General features: G+C 45.5%; 1 protein-coding gene across 1 annotated transcript; it reads left to right on the top strand.

The window, feature by feature from the left end:
- Positions 1 to 2,158: 2,158 nt before the first annotated feature.
- Positions 2,159 to 19,929, top strand: gpnmb (glycoprotein (transmembrane) nmb). The gene is made up of 12 exons (XM_079570548.1): positions 2,159 to 2,245; positions 4,883 to 5,038; positions 6,515 to 6,676; positions 9,597 to 9,770; positions 11,676 to 11,837; positions 13,085 to 13,414; positions 13,983 to 14,042; positions 14,507 to 14,725; positions 16,340 to 16,448; positions 16,860 to 17,080; positions 18,766 to 18,856; positions 19,708 to 19,929. The coding sequence occupies exons 1-12, from the start codon at positions 2,173 to 2,175 to the stop codon at positions 19,859 to 19,861; spliced, it is 1,911 nt and encodes a 636-aa protein (XP_079426674.1). The 5' UTR covers positions 2,159 to 2,172; the 3' UTR covers positions 19,862 to 19,929.
- Positions 19,930 to 23,283: the final 3,354 nt, after the last annotated feature.

The following is a 23,283-nucleotide window of genomic DNA, read 5'->3' as shown; positions in this document are numbered from 1 at the left end:
AAAGTACCAGTGGCGAAAAAAAGTAACGGTGCTCAGCCCTAGTCATTAGCAGCTCGGTTCAGATTTGAAACGTAGGAGAATTCAACTGGAATGCGTAACTTCAATGTAGTGAGTACCGTACCTGACCTCTCCGCTCTCCGACGTCACGTCCGCCATGCAGCGCTAGGCGTGCAGTGGACGAGCTGTTTAGTTGTTTTAGTCGTGTTGGAGCGTCAAGCCGGCAGCTGGAGGCGTAAAGCCAGCAGCTGAGTCGTAGTCAACCTCCGCGGTGCATGGCTGGTTAGCTAGTGCGATGGCGTTCGTGTTGTAGTGATTGGGTGGTCGTTGATAGAGGGTCATTATTTTTAGCTTGCTAGCGCTGGTCCCGAGGCTTCTGCTTAGCTGGGCACTGTCGGATGCTCGGGGTCCCGGAATGGCTCGTCCAGAGAGCGCAACGCAATGAACATTTACCTGGTATGTAGCTCGCAGCCTGTGGATAGTAGCCTGCCCGTCACATCGCTTTTGTCTTACTTTTAATTTACCATTGTAGGGTCCTGATGGCGCCCGCCTCCCCTTTTTGTACCGTTTCATAACTTCACCTGAAGAGCTCAACATATGTACCTGGATTCTACAAACATTTCACATGGACCTCTGTAATGTCTGGACTGCCCAAATAATGGTGAACCTTGTATGAACTGAATCGAACTGAACGGGTCTGAAAATATTTTACAAATTTATCTTAACTTAAGGAGAATAAATCCACGCTTTTGTAACTTGCCATTGTCCTGTCAATTTTAACAACCTTTGCCTAAGGGTTAACTTCATCGCTAAGGCATGGCGTTGTCTCAGCAAGTTAAAATAGTTGAGTGGTGGTTCCGCAGTACCGAGCTCCCTCACTTGCCTTGCCACAAACAGATCACCGATACAAAAATAGACGTCTCTGCGTTACGGCTACGCGGCCCACACCATCTCTGCATGTTTCTACTCTGGACATCAGTGGGACAGAACATTTGAGTGCCTGTGTTTTGTCCCTTGCTGCTGGGTCGGCCCACAGTGAAGGCTGTGTCCCATTTTAGCAATTTTAGACATAGGCTCATTTCCTCCTGTCGTCACTTGACTTCACATTCAACATTCAACATCATCATGAACACGGGAGGGACATGCAGGACACGGGAGGGACATGCAGGACACGGGAGAGACATGCAGGACACGGGAGGGACATACAGGACACGGGAGGGACATGCAGGACACAGGAGGGACATACAGGACACGGGAGGGACATGCAGGACACGGGAGGGACATGCAGGACACGGGAGGGACATGCAGGACACGGGAGGGACATGCAGGACACGGGAGGGACATACAGGACACGGGAGGGACATGCAGGACATGGGAGGGACATACAGGACACGGGAGGACATGCAGGACACGGGAGGGACATGCAGGACACGGGAGGGACATGCAGGACACGGGAGGGACATGCAGGACACGGGAGGGACATACAGGGGACAAATGGACAACTCTAACTTCACATACAGTATGAGGAACAACTAGTGACAAGAGACTGGACAGGGGACGGGGGGACGTCAGTTAATGCAGGGCACACAGATCACAGAGTTGTCATATAGCCAGGCCGAGTGCCCTGCCCAGAGCCTTTATGATAGATTATGTTGCTATTGCTACTGCCTTAAAAGTTGGAGTGATTTTGGAATGTAATATTAGGGCGATTGAACAACACTAGGTAACTAGGAAATGAGGCCCTATGTCAAAAATCCTGAAATATCCCTTTAAACCCATATTCATTTGGAGGGCTTATATAACAGAGTGAACAGTTTGGCCAAATGTATAGTTCGTCCCGGCCTGTGGGCCTTTGTGTGCATGTGGCCATGTTACCCTTGAACTATAGGCTACACCAGATCAATGTTTAAGAAAACAATATTATGAATAAAGAAATGAAATGGGAGATGCAGAGTGTGTGAAAGTGCAGCTCTTCCTCATGTCCACAGGAGGTTAATTGGAGGAGCACTGTGTCTGGTTAGCTCAGTCACATGTTCCCGCACACAGGCACATATTACAATCTCTGACCAGGAGGATGACCAGGAGTCAGGGCAGAGCTGAGCGGGACGCACCCAGGACTGGACACGACCAGCACTCCTACTTTTATCAGTAATTCACCACTCGGGAAAAGTGGAAATGGAGAGGCTTTTCTGTGCAATACTTATTGTGTGTGTGTCTGGACGTGTGCACCAAGCCAAAGCGGATAAAAGTAAGTAATGCTTACATTAACCTACTTTATTCTTCTCTCCTAAACCTTCTGAGATCAGAGGTTCCACCAACTTAGTATTTATATTATATTATTTACATTGTTTGGTACAAAACATCTCAAATATGGCTTATCAACATTTGTTTGAGTTCTTTGTTTTGATATATGATGTTCATTACAAAAATAAGTAGTTTTCAATCCAAAATACATCCATATCAATGCTGGTGAAATCATCTTGTGACCCCCACCTCAGTGTCCTCCCAAGAGGAGAAGACCCCCACTTAGTCTTAGATCAAAACTGATTCCACAGTTTAAAATCAGTTTTACATTACATTACATTCTATAAAGTGTAAAAGTATGTTTGCATGTATGTGGTCCATGTTTCCTGAGTGATGGTGGTTCGATCACAGTCTCATGAGCTCAATTAGGCCTAATCAGTGTCTGCCCAAACTTGAACCCATGGACGATGTCCTTGTTTATGGTAGAATTGCATCTGTCGCTGCAGTCGCATTATTATGTGGACTATTATTTAGAGAGGTGCAGTATTCAAAATACTTCAAAAGTGATGACGCTTAAACTAGTTTGAATCAAGCAGAAGTTGCCTATATTATATTATTTATCAAAGTCAAACTTCACATCCATTGATTGTTAACATTAAAAGCCTGTGTGACAATTTTCTAGAAGTCCTATTGATTTCTCCAGTTAGCTGTGATTTATTAGCCACCGTGCTTGTTAGTCACCATCCCAGACGGTTCTTTTGTGGTCATTTAAAATGTACCACACGCACAGAAGAGAACAGCAGTGTATATGTCGGGCCAGCTCCACTCCTGCTTTCTGTGGCTGTCTGTTTAAGACGTCTGGAACTTTGCTAACAGACAAATCGGCAAAAGTTTTAGATCAATCCAATCACAGAGCACATTGTTATGATAGGAACTCACTTAACCGCTCGTCAAATATTTTCTTAAATGTGCTCAACAAGAACGTTCCTGCTTCACCTTCTCTAATGCCGCGTTAAGACCGAGCGATGGAGGCAAGAAAATGGCATCAAGCGCCAGGTGTTTATTGCTCGAATATTTGTGGTCACTCGCTTCTATCGCAGGGATTACTCACTCCTGTCGTCAGAGTAAATTCCCCCTCATCGCATCGACTACGCCTGCGCAGGTCAATGACCAATTTATTTATTTCCTCCACATTCAGGTCCAAGTTCTGAACAGGCTGCTCTCGCTTATTTTGTTCAGATTATTGTTGCTCGTTGATCTAGCACTAGAAAAGTTGTGTAGCTGATAAATATAAGACTTTGACTGTTCCGACTCCCTACCGTTGGCGCTTGTGTCTTCCCGCTTCCCCTCCTGCCTTCAGCAGACCCTCAGCCACACACTCCCCGCTCTACAGCCTCCAGCTCCGGTGCAGGCTGCCTTGCTTCTCCGGACGTGTAGCACCACTTTCCCGGACGTGACAATATTTTTCCTAGGAAAGTTGGTAGATCAACCAGTCACAAGTCATGAGAGTGAAACGTCATACAGATATCAACCAATCAGCTTGACCCTGACCCTGCCCGAGCCACTGACCTTAAGGATAGTGGGCTGGTGCCTCATCTTAAGTTAGTCTCTGATTGGATGATGAATGTCCACTGTTTACCAACTATCCTAGGAAAAATATTTTTGCTTCCTGGACACTGAAGCCTCTCGTACCGGCTAGCTTCTGCGGGCATGTGGCGCCACATGGAAGAGGGTTTTCTTCTTGTTGCCGTCTATCGAAGGTTTTTGGTCCCGTTCCAGATGTGCATTGATTAAAAAAGGCGATGTGCATTTATGTTTAAGCCTCCTACGTTTAAAATATAGTTGCTAATGACTCCTTGTTCCTGAAGTTTATGTGGCAAAAATGACATAAATGGTTCACATTTGTCTCTTCTGGCCGATGCATTGCAAAACTATTAACTTTCTTGTTTACAAAATAAGCCACATGTCGTTTGGGTGATATTGGTTCATCTGTTTCTCAGTTACGCCCATCGGGAGTTCGAATAATTCACCCCTGAGCCCTTGTAAAGAAGAGGAAAAGCTTGTATTTTGGCTGGTCTAACATCCACAGATAAACCGTGTGCCCCCCCTCACCTGTATGTTGATGACCCAGCAGACTCATAGCATTGAAAGGGCATTGTCCCTCTCCGGAAGAAGAGACGCTTTGGCCCCTGACCACATCCACATTCTTACAGCAGTTTATTGTACACACCCAGGAACTCAACACTGTACGGCAATAGGTTTACGCCATAAGTCCGTAAACTACTCTCCACGCGCACTTTGAACGTCCCACGCATGTAGATTTAGTTCCACAAGCTTCAGTATAACACACACGCGTGTGCGTGCTCCTGGCGTGCACGCTCGTGACCTTCTACCCGTCCGTGGACTAAATTCTTCCATCATAGGAACGCGTTGTGTGTGCTCGTCAAAACATTTGACGCTTCGGGGGTGGTGCCTATGGAGGACCGTGGCCAAAACAATATATATAAATAAGTAAATATATAAACAATGCATTTATTTCTATATTTATTCATATTTATTTATTTATTATTATTTATTTATATGTTTATTTATTTCTGTATTTTACTTGACTTCTCGTTCCCCTCTGTCCCCTCTGTTGCAGCATATGCAGACATGTTCCCCCACAAGCACTCTACTCCGGGCTGGTTCCCCTTCCCCATACCACCTATTCCCGGCTGGAACCCTGACTCCACGCCCTGGGATGACACCTTGTATCCGCCCATGCAGCCAGGGCCAAACGAGTACCAGCGGCACAGGGGTGAGGTGTTCATATTCTACAACTGTATTACAACATTTATATAGTTACATCAACATTGTAACTCTTCTATCTAACCTAATATAGGTTCTACAGATAGATGGTGATGGACAGATATGAATTCTTTGAGAGAATGTACACTCTACAGTATTGCTTTATATTAAAGGGACTAGATGGAGGTTGTCGTTTTTTTATACTCTTTATACTCTAAACGGGTGAGTGACAGTGCTGGCTTTTAGCTGCACTTGTGGTGAACAGGTTGGGGCTCATTCTACACATTAGGACATTTACAAATACATAATTTAAACATTCTTAACGGATCTGTTTACTACTATTTTAGCCATCCCAAAGTAAGGTATAGGCATTTATATGATATATTGTCCCTCTACCGCTATGGAGTACTATTTTTTGTGAGAAATATAAGTATTTTTGGGGGGTATTTTGCAAACCCGGAAGACAAGACGCTTCGATTACGTTAACTCCGCCCCCTCTCTCCGAGCGGATCTGCCCATGCATTATTAGCAGTAAAATAAATATAAATATCACAGCAATAAGTGAAGTTACTTCACAATACAGTTATAAGGAGCTGACATCTGCAAGGCAGCTTGAGAAATGGCTAACACACACGCTAACACACAAGCTAACACACAAGCTTACACACAAGCTAACACACACGCTAACACACACGCTAACACACAAGCTAACACACAAGCTAACACACACGCTAACATACAAAAGCTAACATACACACGCTAACACACGAGCTAACACACACGCTAACACACACGCTAACACACACGCTAACACACAAGCTAACACACACACTAACACACACGCTAGCACACAAGCTAACACACACGATAACACACACGCTAACACACACGCTAACACACACGCTAACACACACGCTAACACACACGCTAACACACAAGCTAACACACACACTAACACACACGCTAGCACACACGCTAACACACACGCTAACACACAAGCTAACACACACGCTAACACACACGCTAACACACAAGCTAACACACGTTTTGACTCCATCACATTGGGGACTTGCGTTGGTTATAAAAGTTAATTTGATTCAGAAGAAGATTCACAAACATCCATCAGAGACAGTCACAGAAAAACACTGTTTTGCTGAAAGTCGCCGAATCCCGGGAAGAAATTCCAAATTGTGGCGAGTGGCCTCTTCTTTAGGAAGGTTGAATAAAGTCCTGCACCTCTCGTAGCCAAACACGCTTTTCTCCGTGACATTATCGTTATGTAAGAAAAAGAACAGGTGTGTCCAGAATAGAATAAAGAGCTCCATCTTCACATCCTTCAGTGCAAACATGACATCTGTTCAGACGCTCAGGGGTGCGTTTGTTTTCAGCCCTGACCTAAAATTAATGGCCTGCGACTATGCTCCAGTATTTAACAGTGTTATTGACCAGTTTTGTCTAATCTGCCCCACTATAACTATTGCATCAGGTAAACCTAAGGTGGTGCTGACCAGTGACAGCCCTGCCTTGAATGGTTCCTCTGTCTCCTTCACGGCGAAGCTGCAATACCCACCGTGTCAGAAAGAGGACGCCGACGGGGATCTGCTTTGGGACGAGCACTGCGAGGACGGTACGGAGCTGGAGGCCTCAGGTGCAAGGAGCCGGACCACGGCCACCTCACAACGACACCACACCCACGGCACCTATGACCACACCGACCTCGCATCTGACCACGGCCGCCTCACAACGACACCACACCCACGGCACCTATGACCACACTGACCTCCCTTCTGACCACGGCCACCTCACAACGACACCACACCCACGTCACCTATGACCACACCGACCTCCCTTCTGACCACGGCCACCTCACAACGACACCACACCCACGTCATCTATGACCACACTGACCTCCCTTCTGACCACGGCCTCCTCACGACACCACACCCACGTCACCTATGACCACACTGACCTCGCATGTGACCACGGCCACCTCACAACGACACCACACCCACGTCACCTATGACCACACCAACCTCGCATCTGACCACGGCCACCTCACAACGACACCACACCCACGTCACCTATGACCACACCGACCTCCCATCTGACCACGGCCTCCTCACAACGACACCACACCCACGTCACCTATGACCACACCGACCTCCCTTCTGACCACGGCCACCTCACAACGACACCACACCCACGGCACCTATGACCACACTGACCTCCCTTCTGACCACGGCCACCTCACAACGACACCACACCCACGTCACCTATGACCACACCGACCTCCCATCTGACCACGGCCACCTCACAACGACACCACACCCACGTCACCTATGACCACACTGACCTCGCATCTGACCACGGCCTCCTCACAACGACACCACACCCACGTCACCTATGACCACACCGACCTCGCATCTGACCACGGCCTCCTCACAACGACACCACACCCACGTCACCTATGACCACACTGACCTCCCTTCTGACCACGGCCACCTCACAACGACACCACACCCACGTCACCTATGACCACACTGACCTCCCTTCTGACCACGGCCACCTCACAACGACACCACACCCACGTCACCTATGACCACACCGACCTCCCATCTGACCACGGCCACCTCACAACGACACCACACCCACGTCACCTATGACCACACCGACCTCGCATCTGACCACGGCCACCTCACAACGACAGCACACCCACGTCACCTATGACCACACCGACCTCCCATCTGACCACGGCCACCTCACAACGACACCACACCCACGTCACCTATGACCACACCGACCTCCCATCTGACCACGGCCACCTCACAACGACACCACACCCACGTCACCTATGACCACACTGACCTCGCATCTGACCACAGCCACCTCACAACGACACCACACCCACGGCACCCATGACCACACCGACCTCGCATCTGACCACGGCCACCTCACAATGACACCACACCCACGTCATCTATGACCACACCGACCTCACATCTGACCACGGCCGCCTCACAACGACACCACACCCACGTCACCTATGACCACACTGACCTCCCATCTGACCACACCCACATCACCTATGACCACACCCACCTCGGTTATGACCACAACCACGTCACCTATGACCACACCAACCTCGCATCTGACCACGGCCGCCTCACAACGACACCACACCCACGTCACCTATGACCACACCCACCTCCCTTCTGACCACGGCCGCCTCACAACGACACCACACCCACATCACCTATGACCACACCAACCTCCCTTCTGACCACGGCCACCTCACAACGACACCACACCCATGTCACCTATGACCACACCGACCTCCCTTCTGACCACACCCACATCACCTATGACCACACCCACCTCGGTTATGACCACACCCACGTCACCTATGACCACACGACCTCCCTCCTGACCACGGCCGCTTCACTTCGGACCACACCTATGTCACCTATGACCACAGCAACCTCACAGCGACACCACAGCCGAGGACACACCCACACTATAGACAAGCCACACCCATCTCACGCACCCATCACCGATGACCACACCCACATCACCTATGACCACACCCGCCTCACTTATGACCACACCCACATCACCTATGACCACACACACCTCTGCTATGACCACACCCACATTACCTATGACCACACCCACATCACTTCTGACCACGACTACCTAAGACCACACCCATCACAGCCAAGGACACACCAACGCTATAGACAAGCCACATCAATCTCACTAGTGACCACGCCCACACACCATATGACCACACCCACACACCCTATGACGGTGATGGTGGAATTTCTTACGTTTCTGCCTAAATTGGTCACTAAATGTGGTCCGATCTTTAGTAAGATCACAAGAATGATTAAACAGTGTTTGCTTCAACTAATACCACCATTTACATGTGATCATATTTTTATTGGCCATAACATGTAGACGTTCACAGGAGAGCGTGGAATAAGAAAGTACACCCCCTGAATCTCGCTGAACTGCAGCAGTCTTGTAAAGAGGATTGATCCAAGATTCATCCTGATCGTTGTGAGCGTCTGATCTGCAACTACAGAAAAGCAGTTATTGCTGCAAAAGAAGGATCAGCAGATATTTAATACAAGGGATCACTAATTATTCCATGCATGTTGTGAATGTCTCAGGGTTTTCCGCAAAATATCTCGATAAACTTTTCTCTAAACATTTTTCTATTGATGATGTCACGTTGTCCAGGCCCTGAGGAAACAAAACAGCCCCACATGATTCTCCTGCTCCAGACTTCACAGTGAGGAGAGGGTTTTGATGTTGATGCTGTTTCATTTGAAAAATATGATCAAATGTAAATGTTTGGGTGGCATTAGTTCAAGCAGACACTGTTTAATCATTATTATGATTTTAATAAAGATCAGACCACACTGAGTGACCAAGTTTGGCAGAAATGTAAGAAATTCCACACGGTGTACTCACTTCTTCCTCCCACTGTATGACCACACCCACCTGCCTACTCCTTTCTGTTGCTACCCTTAGACAACACCTGACCCCTTGACCTCTCTGTGCAGCCAATGGACAAGTGCGCTCTGGATACGTGTACAATTGGACTTCCTGGTTGGAGGATTACGGCTATGGGAGGTGTGCAGACCCTAAAAAGTGCAACGTGTTCCCTGACGGCAAACCTTTCCCTCAGAGCAATGACTGGAGACACAAGAACTACGTCTATGTGTGGCACACCAGGGGTAAGCCACATTTACCCCATCATTGTATTCACATAAACAAGCAGCAACACATCATCCAATTAGTGGAGCAATTCACAAGACTAAATTATGATAATCTTTTGCCATGGAATACATAGCAGAGAGTACAGTACAGGAAGCAAAACTTTGAAGCTTATACACTTATAGAATTACTCGCAAGAGGAACAGAAACCAAATGTTTTGCTCAAATTGATGAGACTCAATGTCTCATTTGCAAGAGAGCCCTGAACAGTTTTACAAATACAGCAGCAATACTATATAGTCAACAAGACCAACATAAACATTAATTACTATTACAATGGAATTGACATAATACTTCAAATCAAGAGCATTCACATGGTGGATACTCTTTCACAAGGGATTTAAACTGTTTGAGGGTCTGAAGACGCCTTCTGTCCCTCATTCCAAACATATGACATAACATGGTGTGACTCAAGAGTCAAAATGTCCAGAGCTCAGCTGATAAACATTTGACCTCACATTGATTACATTTAAGAAATAATCAGGCAGGACACCAAGAAGAGTGTTGTAAATAACAGTCCCACGTTGGCATAGAGTAGATCCTATAACCATCCCAACCATCAATATAAGTGCTGACTATAGGTGCTGAATGGAAAACAGCATTCAGAAGCTTCAGCACAGATGAATGCATCTATATGGTATCACTAACCTGGCTAACACCAGGCTGCTGTGTGCGCTCGAATTATTTCGAACTGCACAACAGCCTGGGGACCAGGCTGTTGAAATCTCCGGTGGATTTGGGAACCAATCACAGAGCGAGGAGGGACGGCAAGACGATGACGCGCTATTCGATATACGGAAGCTTGTAGTTTATTTACGGATAATAAAAAAAAAGTTTATTTACGGATCCAACGTGACAGCAGCAGACACGATGGTATTTTTTGATCAAGCTTTAGACCTTGTTCTAAATAATTTAGCTCAAAAGTTTACAGCGGGTACGTCATACGTCATCTCATACGATGATACGATTGGCCATGGCCACGTGCAGACGCATGAGACTTTTTTTTTTCTTTTTTCGTATCGCCCAATAAACGAGTATGGACGATCGTAAACCACACCTCTCCTACGAGAAAATGAATTGGTGGTCCCCAGACTAAATATCACTTGTGATTTTAGTCTGGTGTTAGCCAGGCTATGGTATCACCATAATCCAAAACAGAAAGCAACATGGTCTGATGTGTCTTAGTGGGACTGGGATACAATTTGTGTTTCTATAGCAAAAAGACAGCCTTCAGTTCCTCATGTTTACCAAATGAGAGCCTCTCACCGATCCAAATGCCAAGATATTATTATGGAACCGCTGAGAGCAGAAACTGATATATATTTAAAATATATATTGTCTCAAATTTCATGACTGAGTTATAAGTAAATTGTAGATTGTTTGATAAAAGTACCACTCACAGTCTGTGTCAAGTCAAAATGTCAAGTAAAGAAGCAAATGTTACAGTTGAATACTTCAATACTTACTGTCCAAAATTGAGATATTGAATATGTAAAACTGACTAACAGATAATGAACAGATACAATGACAAAGGACCCCAACATGGACCTGTCCCGTTTACTCTGGGCACTGACCTGTGGAGGGCCCCGGACCCCCACCTTCAACAGATTCACAAAGTACACGTGGGTAATCTCCCATGAGCTCTCCAACACCTTGTAGAGAGTAAAGCAGGGAGGCCTGAGCTCTGCTGGTCGTTTTCAAGTGTTTTGTGTTGTTTCAAGAGGCTGCACACGGTGGTGGATGTTTGTGTTAGTGAAAAACAATTGACTACTTTCTATGTGAAAATGCTGGGAGTGTCTAAGTAGTGCCTGTGTGATTTGTGTGTGTGTGTGTGTGTGTGCGTGCGTGTGTGTGTGTGTGTGTAGGTCAGTACTACGAGACGTGTGATGGCTCATCCTCCAGCCTGAGCCTGAACACCAGCGCTCTGCCTCTGGGGGCCGAGGTGATGGAGGTGCTTGTCTACAGGAAGACAGAGAGGAGGACGTACAGCCCGCTAACCACCGACCACACCGTCTACCACATCACAGGTATTGTGTCAGTGCCACATCACGTATGTGCCATTTCCCATGCCATCTCCCCTCAGAGGTGATTCTGACAATGCAACAGGAGTAATCAGATCTGATACATTTATATTTACTGCAGAAATCTGATCATCCAAAACTCCAGGTTTTACTCGGCAGAGCAGATGTGGATTATTAGAGCAACAGAACTATCTCCCCTCCCACCCTTCAATCAGATCCACCAGCAGAACTTCAGGGGGTTCCTCCAGCCCATGAAGAGCTAAGAACAATCCCACAAGCCACTGCTGCCTCCCGAAGGTTTCCAAACTCAGCCGATCCCTGCACGAGTGGGAAATAATTGACAATTTGGCAGCGTGAAATGTCATTCAATAAAAATATGAGCTCTGTTCTAAATATATGAAAGTATAAAGAAGCTTAGCGTAAGAGCCACAGCAGCACCTGAAAGTTTTATTATAGGAAATATATGAACTTCATATCAGGAGTAACTGAACAGTGCAGTTCATAAAGAGTTGTTTAACACATCATTTTGACATGTGTGCAGTTGCTCGGATTATTTTTGCACTGTTGGTAATGACAATACATTCGTTGCAGTACAGCAGGATATGGAGCGTATTTTGCACTTCCTGGCTGTTCCCTCCGCTGGGTTAGGAAGGTTCAGAAGGTCCTGACGGGCAAAAGGAGCAATATGCTCCTGAAGCTCCTGTTCCTCACTGCAAAAGGTTCCTCAAGGTTGGCCTCAGGATGTCAGCTTCAAAGGTTAAAGGGGCTCGATGCAAGTTGGCCAGTTTATACTCACTACTGCCACCCGAGGTCATATGTGTAACTGCACCTTCTATATTAAACTCGTGCATGACGACACCTTTTTGAGTGACCGTGCAGGATTTTAGAGACAGCTGTGGTGAACAGGTCTGAGCTCATTCTACACATTAGGACATGGCTGGAACATGTAGGGGGAGGAAAATACATCATTTTAACAATTTTAAACTCTGTGTAGTCTCTTTAAGGAAAAGGAGAAAGGAGAGTCATCATCAGCCATGAGGAGCATCCAAAAGTGTCAGAGCAGCTCGTTAAGTTTATTCATACCAGTGATAATTGAACAGTTTATAAAGAGTTGTTCATTAACAGTTGCCGGGCAGTAGGATATGCAGTGTGAGTCACCTGTTGGTGTCACTTCCTGGTTGTTCCTTCTCTGGGGGAGGAAGGTTCAGGTAGTCCTGATGGACAGATGACCCCTTTTGTCCTGTCGCCCACAGATAAGATCCCTGTCATGGTCAGCCTGTCGCAGAAGTCTGCGGCCAACATGTCCGATGGGGTGTTCTTCCGGGGGGAGGAAGTGCTCTTCCAGGTGCTCGTGCATGACCCCAGTGAGTACCTGAAGACGGCCTCCTCTGTGGACTATCTGTGGGACTTCAGGGACGGCAACCAACTGGTCACCCACCGGGAGGCCATCACCCACACCTACAGCACCCCAGGGAGACGCTCCGTGAGGCTGGTGGTGGAGGCTGCATTCCCCATAGAGTGTCCTCCTGCTGCAGTGACATCAACCCCACACATGCCCTCCGCTGGACCAACCCACCGCCCAGGTGCCCTTAACACCTGACACCTTGGCTTGTTTCCATTTCCTAGCTTAAAAATGGCAATGCTCTCCTCTGCACTCGCCATCCTCCTCGTGTATCCGAGTCCAAGTGAGGAAAAAGTCCCGGCTTTAGCTCGCTGTATCGGCTGAATATGTCCAGACGAGCTTTAGCCTGGAGCTCTAAAAGTGTTTCTGGTGTTACATTGTTGTGGAAAAGGCACCTTGACATTTAGGTTAAAACTAGACAATTACCCCGTGTTTTTCATGCCATTTAAAAACTGTACAATAAAGTGAGAGAGAGAGAGAGAGAGAGAGAGAGAGAGAGAGAGGGAGGTTAGGCTAGGTCCTAATAAGTAATATTTGGAGTCATATGAGCATTTCAAAGGGAGAAAAAGCCAATGTTCTTAAACTTGCTAATAATAACAGGAGTGGTTTGTTGTGGCACTGCCGCTCTGACCTTTCTGGAGGTTTCTGCTGCAGTACCACGGAGCAGCCACTAGTTGAACTGGAGCGTGGTCCCTATGCAGATAATACTGACTGTATAATACATCCATGTACCTCGAATGTACTTTCAGAAGGACCTACAGTGAACCCTGGCACTCACGCTCTCACCATCAGGATGGACACCACAGCAGGTGGGTTTGAGACGAGAGGGCTGGACTTTGGGGCTTTGAATAGAACTACACACATTGTTATTGTAGTTGATTGCCGTTGTGAATTTTGCAGTACCAATATTATTGCAATATTTTACTCTAAATCATTTCAACACAGAATGTTTCATTAAATTTAAACAAAAATCATAAGGATTTTTTTCTTTTATCAAATAGTTTCAAAGCAAAACAAGAACAAATACTATTTTGTATTATACAGTATTTGTACAGCCACAGGTACACGAATAACCCTTTGACCTTTGACAGAAACAGATTACTTACAATATTAAGTAATCTGTGTACAGCTTACAGTACTTTGTCCCCTCAAAATACCTCAACACAGCTGGCTCCAAAAGTGAGTACAGCCCTCAGTGAAAATGTCTAAAATGGGATCAAAATGTTGTCACCAGTATTAGTTTATATTTTGACTGTATACTTTGACCCCGCAGGACGTCCCAGATCCAGCACCCCGCCCCTGGCCCCCTCCACTGCCCCTGAGTCTTTGTCCACCTCTGGGTCCTACTCCACAGAGCCCCTCCCTCCAACAGTGACCCCCTCTCCTGAGGGCCCCTCCACCACGGGCCCCTGGTTCCACAGACACCCAGCTAATGCCGACAAATGTTTCCGCTACGTCCACGGAAGCTTCACCGCCAACATCTCCGTTATTGGTGAGTTTATAAAACACACGAGTGACAGTGGGACAAGGCCTCGTGGAAGACCCAGGACACACTGGTGGGACTGTGTCTCCGAGCTGGCCTGGTGTCGCCTCGGGGTCCCCCCAGAGTAGCTGGAGGAGGTTTGTGTGGATCGATAAGTCAGGGCATCTCTGCTGAGACTGCTGCCCCCGCGACCCGGCCCCGGATAAAGCGGAAGAAAATGGATGGATGAGTGACAGTGAAACGAGCAGAGGCACCGATACACGTATCGCCTCAGCCGAGCTGTATCAGCGAGCATATCACTTTGAGAAAAGTCACGTGACCGGCAGTCACAGTGTCATTTTACATTATATTATTATACATTATCATGTAGTGTCGTACGCAGCGAGCAGCAGCGAGCAGCAGGGGGCGCCAGTTAAACAAGAGCATCGCCTGGCTCATGTTGTCTTTGGGATTTATGTAGGGTACCACACGCCGATCCCGCGGGTGCTCCCGGGCTCAAACGCCCGGCCTGGGCTGCCCTGATAACCAAATGATGAATCGATAGCCTGTATAGCACAAGAGTCATTGTTTTCTTCTCATTCATGTCCATATTGAAGTGCAACGCACACACAGACTCAGGCTAGCAGCCTACATGAAGACTTTGATGTAGCTCTGTCAGCAGAGCATCTGGTTAGCGCACAGGGGTCAGATGATGATCTATGGTGGTTCAGTCCTTTGACTTGACATGCACTGGTAAACAGAAGCAGAAATACTTCTGGTGTCATATTATTGTCACAGGAACTATCCTCTATTAAATCTTGGTCAGTGACTTCATTTTTAGAAGGTTGTATCTCATTTTTTTATGTTCTCATTATCTGGAGCAGTTTTCCTCTTTCTTAATCCTCACTCTCAGCTGGTTAAACAGTTCAATCCTGATGATTTGGTTCATATTTGTGAATGAGAATAAATGAGCTCAGTCAGTGTTGAGTTCCCTTTTTCAGGCTCACTGCTGCAATGCTTTTTCACCACTAGATGGCGCCACAAGCCTACCAACACTGCCCGATACAGGGTGACACAATTTGTATCATCTACCCATCACTAGAACACACTGGTTCTTCTTTTGTTTCATTCTCACGTTTAAAGAATCAACCAATAAAATCAACACAGCAGAGGAGTCAGATTCAACAGTAGGAGCATGTCATTATAGACCTTTATCAGTGTTATGACACTTCTTCAATGTCCAGGCTGGGATTATTGATATGTTTTTATTGAATGGCGTTCAATGGATGAGTTCACATTTCTAAATTCACAGGTCAGATAGAAAAACATCTTTTGGGTTTGAGGAGAGTCATTGAGAGAGAAAACTCAGTGAGGGGGTACACAGCAATCCATCATTTCTGCGTTTTGCACTCTAAAACTGACTTTTGTTTTGCCCTGGTTTATACAAGGAGAAAGTGCACATTCAGCTGGCCTAACATATAATGGCCTTTTATGATAAACAGGCATATTATTTAGAGATAATGCATCATTTAAGGTGAAACGTCGAGGGCAAGGGGTATGGAGTAGCTGTAAAAACCTCAATGACACTTGATAAAAAGCCCCGTGCATTTCATTTCGCCTGCATGACTTTATTTGTGTGAGCAGAACCGAAGCCTGCCGTGAGGAGCTGGCCCCACAACAGCAAGATCATCGATGTGACCGCGGCCCGAGAGAGCAAGACGGACATCAGCTTCCTGGTCAAGTGCATGGGCAGGTCAGGCTCTCGTCCACTTCTACAAACGAGGACCAGTTTGTTTCATGTCACGGCTCAGGGCGGGTCAGGCTTGTATGACACTCTTACAATGTGCCAAAGAGAAGCAATGTTTGCAATGTGCGCTTCAGCTCTTCCATTATTCACTCTGAAATATCAATCTGTTTGGAGTAAGAATGAACTCAAGAAGAATGTGCCCCTTAACTTAAGCACTGCTGCTTTGATAAGTAAACTGATATACAAACAGAAACAGACGCTTTTATTGAAAATAAATGACTCATCCCCTTGCTGGTGTGTGTAACTTAACTTGAAATCATCTCAGATTCATGGTCTGTACTCTGTCACTGAAGTGTAGGACATTTCATCTCTCCTCCAAGTGTCCAGTCTCCCTCACATGTCCCTGTCCCTCCACAGCGCGCCCACCTCGGCTTGTACCATTGTGAGTGACCCCAGCTGTTCGGAGGTCCAGAGCATCCTCTGTGACGACCTGCCCCCCTCTCCTCAGTGCCTGGTCCACCTGCGCCGGAGCTTCCCCAAGCCCGGTACCTACTGTGTCAACATCAGCCTGGAGGACAGCCACAGCGTGGCCCTGGCCAGCACCACCGTGTCCATCAACAAGGCCCAAGAGCCAGCAGGTGTCCACACTTCTCCTAGACCACTGGTTCCTTACCTATTTCCCTTGTGCATGTTGGAGCCCCCCAGTATAAAGAAACAGCTCCCACAAATGCATCAAAACATACAAATAATGGTACAATTGTACATTATCCTTAAACTTTACAGACAGCACTAAATCAAAACACTTTATATGGGCTGTAGTGTAAGTATGTGATGAATGTCTTAGAAAAGTATATTGTATTTTTAATTTTTAATTTAATCTTTATTAAACCAGGAAAGTCCCATTGAGATTGAACACCTCTTTTTCAAGAGAGTCCAGGCCAAAAGGCAGCAAAAGATACAGTTACTACAGTGGGAGGAAAACATGAGTACACCAGGTGGAATTTATTACATTTCTACCTAAATTTGTCCCTAAATGTGGTCCGATCTTTATTCAAATCACAGGAATGACTGAACTGCAGCAGTTTTGTAAAGAGAAATGGTCCAAGATTCATCCTGATCGTTGTGAGCGTCTGATCTGCAACTACAGAAAAGCAGTTATTGCTGCAAAAGAAGGATCAGCAGATATTTAATACAAGGGTTCACTTACTTATTCACATGCTGATGTGAATGTCTCAGGTTTTTTTGTAAAATATCTTGATAAACTTGTGAATTCATTTTTCCATTGATGATGTCACGTTGTCCAGGCCCTGAGGAAACAAACTAGCCCCACATGATTCTCCTGCTCCAGACTTCACAGTGAGGAGAGGGATTTGATGTTGGTGTGCATGAAGTTGTGTGTCCTCCCAAACTGTTCGACTTTGGTTTCTGAAAGAGCTCTTGGATGCTCCAAAATATTCAGTGGACTGATGGACCCAAAGTCGAATATTTTGGGAGGAACACACAACGTCATGTGAGGAGGACAAATGGAACAACATCAAAACCCTCTCCTCACTGTGAAGTCTGGAGCAGGAGAATCATGTGGGGCTGTTTTGTTTCCTCATGGCCTGGACAACGTGACATTATCAGGTCAGTAGGATTCAGGGGGTGTACTTACTTATTCCTCCCTCTCCTGTGAATGTTTATATGTTATGGCCAATAAAAATATGATCAAATGTAAATGTTTGGATGGTCAGATTAAATTTAGTGACCAATTTAGGCAGAAATGGGAGAACCTCCACACGTGTACTCACTTTTTCCTCCCACTGTATATATGCTGACATACACATTATAAAAAAACAGTTTCAGGCAAACAGCGAGCAATAAATGATCATTTGAACACAAACAGTAAGAGTCAACACTCCTCCTCTACTAAACATGCTCATGCTGCACTGGAATAAATGAACATTATTGTGGTGTCGGGAAAAAATATCACTTAAGTACTGGTATCGTGGGAAAAAAAAGTCACGGTAACCAGCCCAGTGCATGATTGTGTGAGTCGTGTTTTAATTGCTTCGGAATCCTCGTGGAGATGGCTTGGACAGAAGATGCTTTTGATCTTCTGAAGGGCTGGGGACAGAGCCCATTTGATCAGAAGTATTGGTTAACAATGAAACAAAAAAAGTTGGGAACCACTGTTTTCACGCCATAAGGAAAACTTCTTCTTCTTCTTCACTTTCACATTTATTGAAACAGTTTTGAATATTTGTATAGTATTATATGTCTGCAGACATGACTGCTTCACAGCTCTAACGCCCCCCCCCCCCGCTTGTTCCCTTGTGCACAGCTCCACAGCGCCCCCACACGGCCGAGGTGGTCATCTCCTCCAGCGCTGTCCTCACGGCTCTCTTTGCTTTGGTGGCTTTCATGGTTTACAGGTGAGAGCAGCCACATTTGTTTTATATAAAGCATTTATGATTCACAGAGATGATAGAAATATACTTGGTTTACAGAATCAACAAGGACAGAAAGTTTAGGTCATGGGCCCTGATTTCAAATACACTGAAGTCCAAATTGAAAACCAAAAAAGGAGCATGCAAATGTCTGGAACATACTGGGTTCATTTATGGTTACATGGTTATATTATAAACTAAGTCCAATAATAATTAAAGCCGCAAGTAGTGATCGAGGCCCTCGCCCTTTGGCGCAATTGTTAATTTCGTTGACTATAATATTTCATCACAATTTTCGTCAAAGTAATATTTTTGTTGACTAAAATGAGACAAAATCCACATTTAAAGTTGTTCATGAGACTAAAACTAGTCTATGACTAAAATGGGCCAGATATTTTGGTTGTACAATGAAAAGAAGACATTTTTTATCTTATGTAAGTATGTTTTGAGGTGCAGATAAATTAAATGTATTATTATTATTATTATTATTATTATTATTATTATTATTATTATTATTATTATTATTATTATTATTATTATTATTATTATCATTACTTCCAATGACAGTTTGAAAAAGCCTTATATCATTTAAATTCACTGCCAAAGGAACAGCTCTGAGCTTTGTTCATGTGGAGAACAAACCTGAAGCAGAGGACCATGATTGTGATGATTATAATAACATGCAATATTGACAAAATGCATTTTAGATTTAGTCGAAAATCAGACTTATGTGACTATAACAGAGTGAAGCCTGGTCGCGGGTCGTGAAGCCTGGTCGCGGGTGGTGAAGCCCGGTCGCGAGCCGTGCTCCTGAATGATTTCCTTTGTGTCCGCAGGCGTTACCGAGTGTACCGGCCGATCCGCAGGACGCTGGTGAACCGTGGCCTCGGCGCCGTCAGGGTCCAGGGCGGCGTGCTCCGTCTGCGTGACTCCCTCTTCCCCCCGAGCGAGGAGAGCCGTCACCTGCTCACCCAGCCATGCCCCCTATAATCTGCTGATGCTCTCCAGTCAGTGCTTTGTACATGGTCCATCCAGAGCTGCATGATGGGAGAAAAAAACCTTTGCCAAACCATTTCAACACATTATATTAGAATCATAATCACCATCAATTAGTTTTGTTTATTTTATGTCAGCAAAGTGTGTCAAAACAACAGCTGGACTTTTCAACATTTGAATAATAATGTAATATCCTGGGGTGTGCACCAGGGCCCCCCTTTATTACAGTGTCTGTCTGTATCTCTGCATTTGTGTGGGACGCTGCTCATCGTCAATGTAAACGATAGGGGAGGCCACGAGGGGGCACTGTGCATAATTATAAAGATTATATTACAACACCAAGAAAGAAAATACGTTTAGCTTGCTCTTGGGGAGAGACTCTGCAGAATGAATTACAACAACTATTGAGAATCACTTTGAGTTTTCTATCTTCATCTGGAAATAAGCATTTCTTTCTTTTGATGGCCATATTAGATGAAAGCAGAGAGGGTTTTGGATATCTTGACTCTTTGAATGAATCTGTTCAGAAAAAATAGAGCCGATCAATCAGTTTAAAACATTTAATTTGCTTTTGGGGGGTTAAACTTAATGAATGACCCTAGGAATCCTTGGACAACAAATCCTTCTAGGTATGAGACCGGAAACTGTTTTGCGTGGACATGTCCCTGTAGTGTGAGAGTGTGAGAAAATAATCATTTTCTAAAAACAGAAATACAGAAGTTCGAAGTCCCCCATAATGACATCATTGTTGTTGGATTCCAGCCTGAAACCTGAAGTCCACCTTAACACATTTACCTAAAGGTCTGCAGATTGTGCTCAGTGTTCAGTGTTCTCTGTAGTTTGCCTTCAGGAAGTGGCTTGGAACGAGCTGGAGGGCGTCTGGAAGAGCCACAAGAGGGCGCCCTCTGTTGTACACAGCACTGCTCTGACTATGTATTGAACTGTACACACAATAAATGTGTTCACCTTTAACTATGGTTTTGTTTATTTAACACCCAGTGAAACAAATACAATGACAGAACTTTTGCACATGTTGAATGTGAGCAGGGATCACAGGTTTAGTCTGTCCCAGGCAGAAGCCTCACTGACTGTGTGGATTATTCTGGATCATAGAACACACAGCTTCTGCTCACTCCCCGTTCACCATAATGACCATGTTCCAAAGGGAATCCATGGTGGGTTTACAGACTCCTCCTACACTGCTCCGATCGAGCAGGTTCCTAAAAAGAGCATAAGGGCAGAACCTCGGCCCTCGCGGGGCGTGTAGTTCATTAGTATACAAAATTGTTTGTTTTACGAAAACCCACCTGGTCCCTTTACTTGTAACTAACCCAGCGCTATCACCAGGCCCTACAGTTGCTTACAATGTGTCTAAAGTGCAATGCTTTCTAATGGAAAACTAGCTTGTTCTGCTGCCCCTGTATGGAGGAACTGCAGCAATGGCCCCTAGCGTCGCATCGACACACCAGACAGATGAGTGCACTGCAGGACCAGATTCTAGATTATAAAGAGGATTTTTGACCTGATCTATTTTTTATTTTCATGTTTTCTCTTTCCTTAAACTCTCGATCTGTTGTCCACCATTGCACTTCCCACAATCAATATTATTCTCTCTCTCACGCACGCACACGCACACACAGGGCAGTGGTTGTGATGACAGACTTCCACCACTAGAGGCTCCCATAGCACAACACTTCAAAGTATTTATTTCTTCACCGACAGAGCCCTCCATAATAAACACTTTAGGGAACTATGCAGATGCTACAACTTTAGACTGGTCTTTTTGTTTTGTTTGTCTATCGCATATTACTCGAGTACTGAGAAACGACATTGGGGCAAAGAGGAACTATCCATCTCTGCTTCATTGTTTGACGTCGGTGTCTTTGCTGGTTTGCACTGTTCCTGTCTGTAGATCAATAGGTGTGTTTAAGATGAGCGAGGCGCTGCAGGCGGCTGCACAGAGTGTCCAAACAAAGACATTTAAGGAGAAATAAAATCCAAATAATCCAAACATTTCCCTTTAGTGTTATTTTATTTCAGCAGCTGTTTCTTAAAGCTACAGCAGCAAATGATCCATGCGGCTTAAGTTTCTACTAAATGAAAACAAAAGCATTTAATCTGTTTCCTGAGTTTCCTCTTTAACACTGACATGTGACTGAGCTGTGGGGACGACAACATGGATTTATCACTTTTATAAAGTTTGGCTTGTGCACAATCTTAATTTTTAATGATTATTATTTTTTATTATTAAATGTGCTCCTGTCAATCAACAGTGGTTGTGCATGAATCACTCGAGGGTGGGGGCGAGGGGGGTGGGGGGTTTGGTGCAGTGGCTTGTGGGATGGCACATAGCTCCTAATCACCGGTTAGTTAGCATCAGAGGTCCCTATGCTAAAGTGGCTATGAGAGTTAGCATCAAGGCTCCTTTTCCTAACTCCTTCCTAACTGACTTACCAATTCGGAGGCAACTTGCCATGGCGGACGCTGACGCACATCCGGTTTGGCGTAAGAGCTCTTAGCAATCTGACCGTTTCGGACGCAGCACGAGGCTGCATCTAATGTCAGTTCAAATACAGCTGCTCTGTGATGGTCTCAGGTCTGTTAGAGACTATTGTGGAGCAGAAGCATCATGAAGTCCAAGAACACACCAGACAGGTCCGGGATCACGTTATTGAGAAGTATAAAGCTGGGTTAGGTTATGAAAAGATTTCTCAAAGTACAGCATCCAGGAATGGAAAGAGTATGGCATCACTGCAAACCTACCAAGACCCGGCCGTCCTCCTAAACTTACTGACCGAACAAGGACAGCACTGACCACAGCTGTTACCAAGAAGCCTATGATGACCCTGGATGAACTGCAGAGAGCTACAGCTCAGGTGGGGGAAACTATTAGTCGTACACTGCACAAATCTAGCCTTTGACAGAGTGGCAGGAACAAGACATTTTTTAAAGAAAACCATGAGAAGTCCCGTTTTCTGTTTGCCAGAAGCTACATAAAGGCTCCTGGCAAACAGAAAACAGGACTTCTTATGGTCTTTTAAAAATGCCTTGGTAACCCAGCTTTATACTTCATGATGCTTCTGCTCCACAATAGTCTCTAACAGACCTGAGACCATCACAGAGCAGCTGTATTTGAACTGACATTAGATTACACACAGGTACGATTTAGTCACTGGGTCAACATGTGGTCATTCAGAAATCATCAGGAAACTTCTGAAGGCAGTTGGTTGCACTAAAAGGAAGGGGGGGCCTATACTTTTGCACATCACATTTTTTGCACACTTTTTAGTTTAAAAAAAAGTAAATCATGTATACATTTCATTTCACTTCACGATTGTGTGTCACTTCGTGTGTGTCTTTCACATAAAATTTCAATTAAATATGTTTATGTTTGTGGCCCATAGTACGGTAGCCTG

The sequence above is a fragment of the Gobius niger genome (assembly GCF_951799975.1).
Source record: "Gobius niger genome assembly, chromosome: 14".
Classification (NCBI taxonomy): domain Eukaryota; kingdom Metazoa; phylum Chordata; class Actinopteri; order Gobiiformes; family Gobiidae; genus Gobius; species Gobius niger.
Note: the sequence above shows the minus strand (reverse complement) of the source record. Positions and strands in the feature narration are given on the sequence as shown.

What these genes read in the sequence shown, in the direction of transcription:
- gpnmb (XM_079570548.1), top strand. Translation starts at nt 2,173, where the DNA reads ATGGAGAGGCTTTTCTGTGCAATACTTATTGTGTGTGTGTCTGGACGT. An exon ending in CAGGATGGACACCACAGCAG is followed by an intron (nt 14,043 to 14,506) that starts GTGGGTTTGAGA and finishes TTGACCCCGCAG; the next exon opens with GACGTCCCAGATCCAGCACC. An exon ending in CTGGTCAAGTGCATGGGCAG is followed by an intron (nt 16,449 to 16,859) that starts GTCAGGCTCTCG and finishes GTCCCTCCACAG; the next exon opens with CGCGCCCACCTCGGCTTGTA.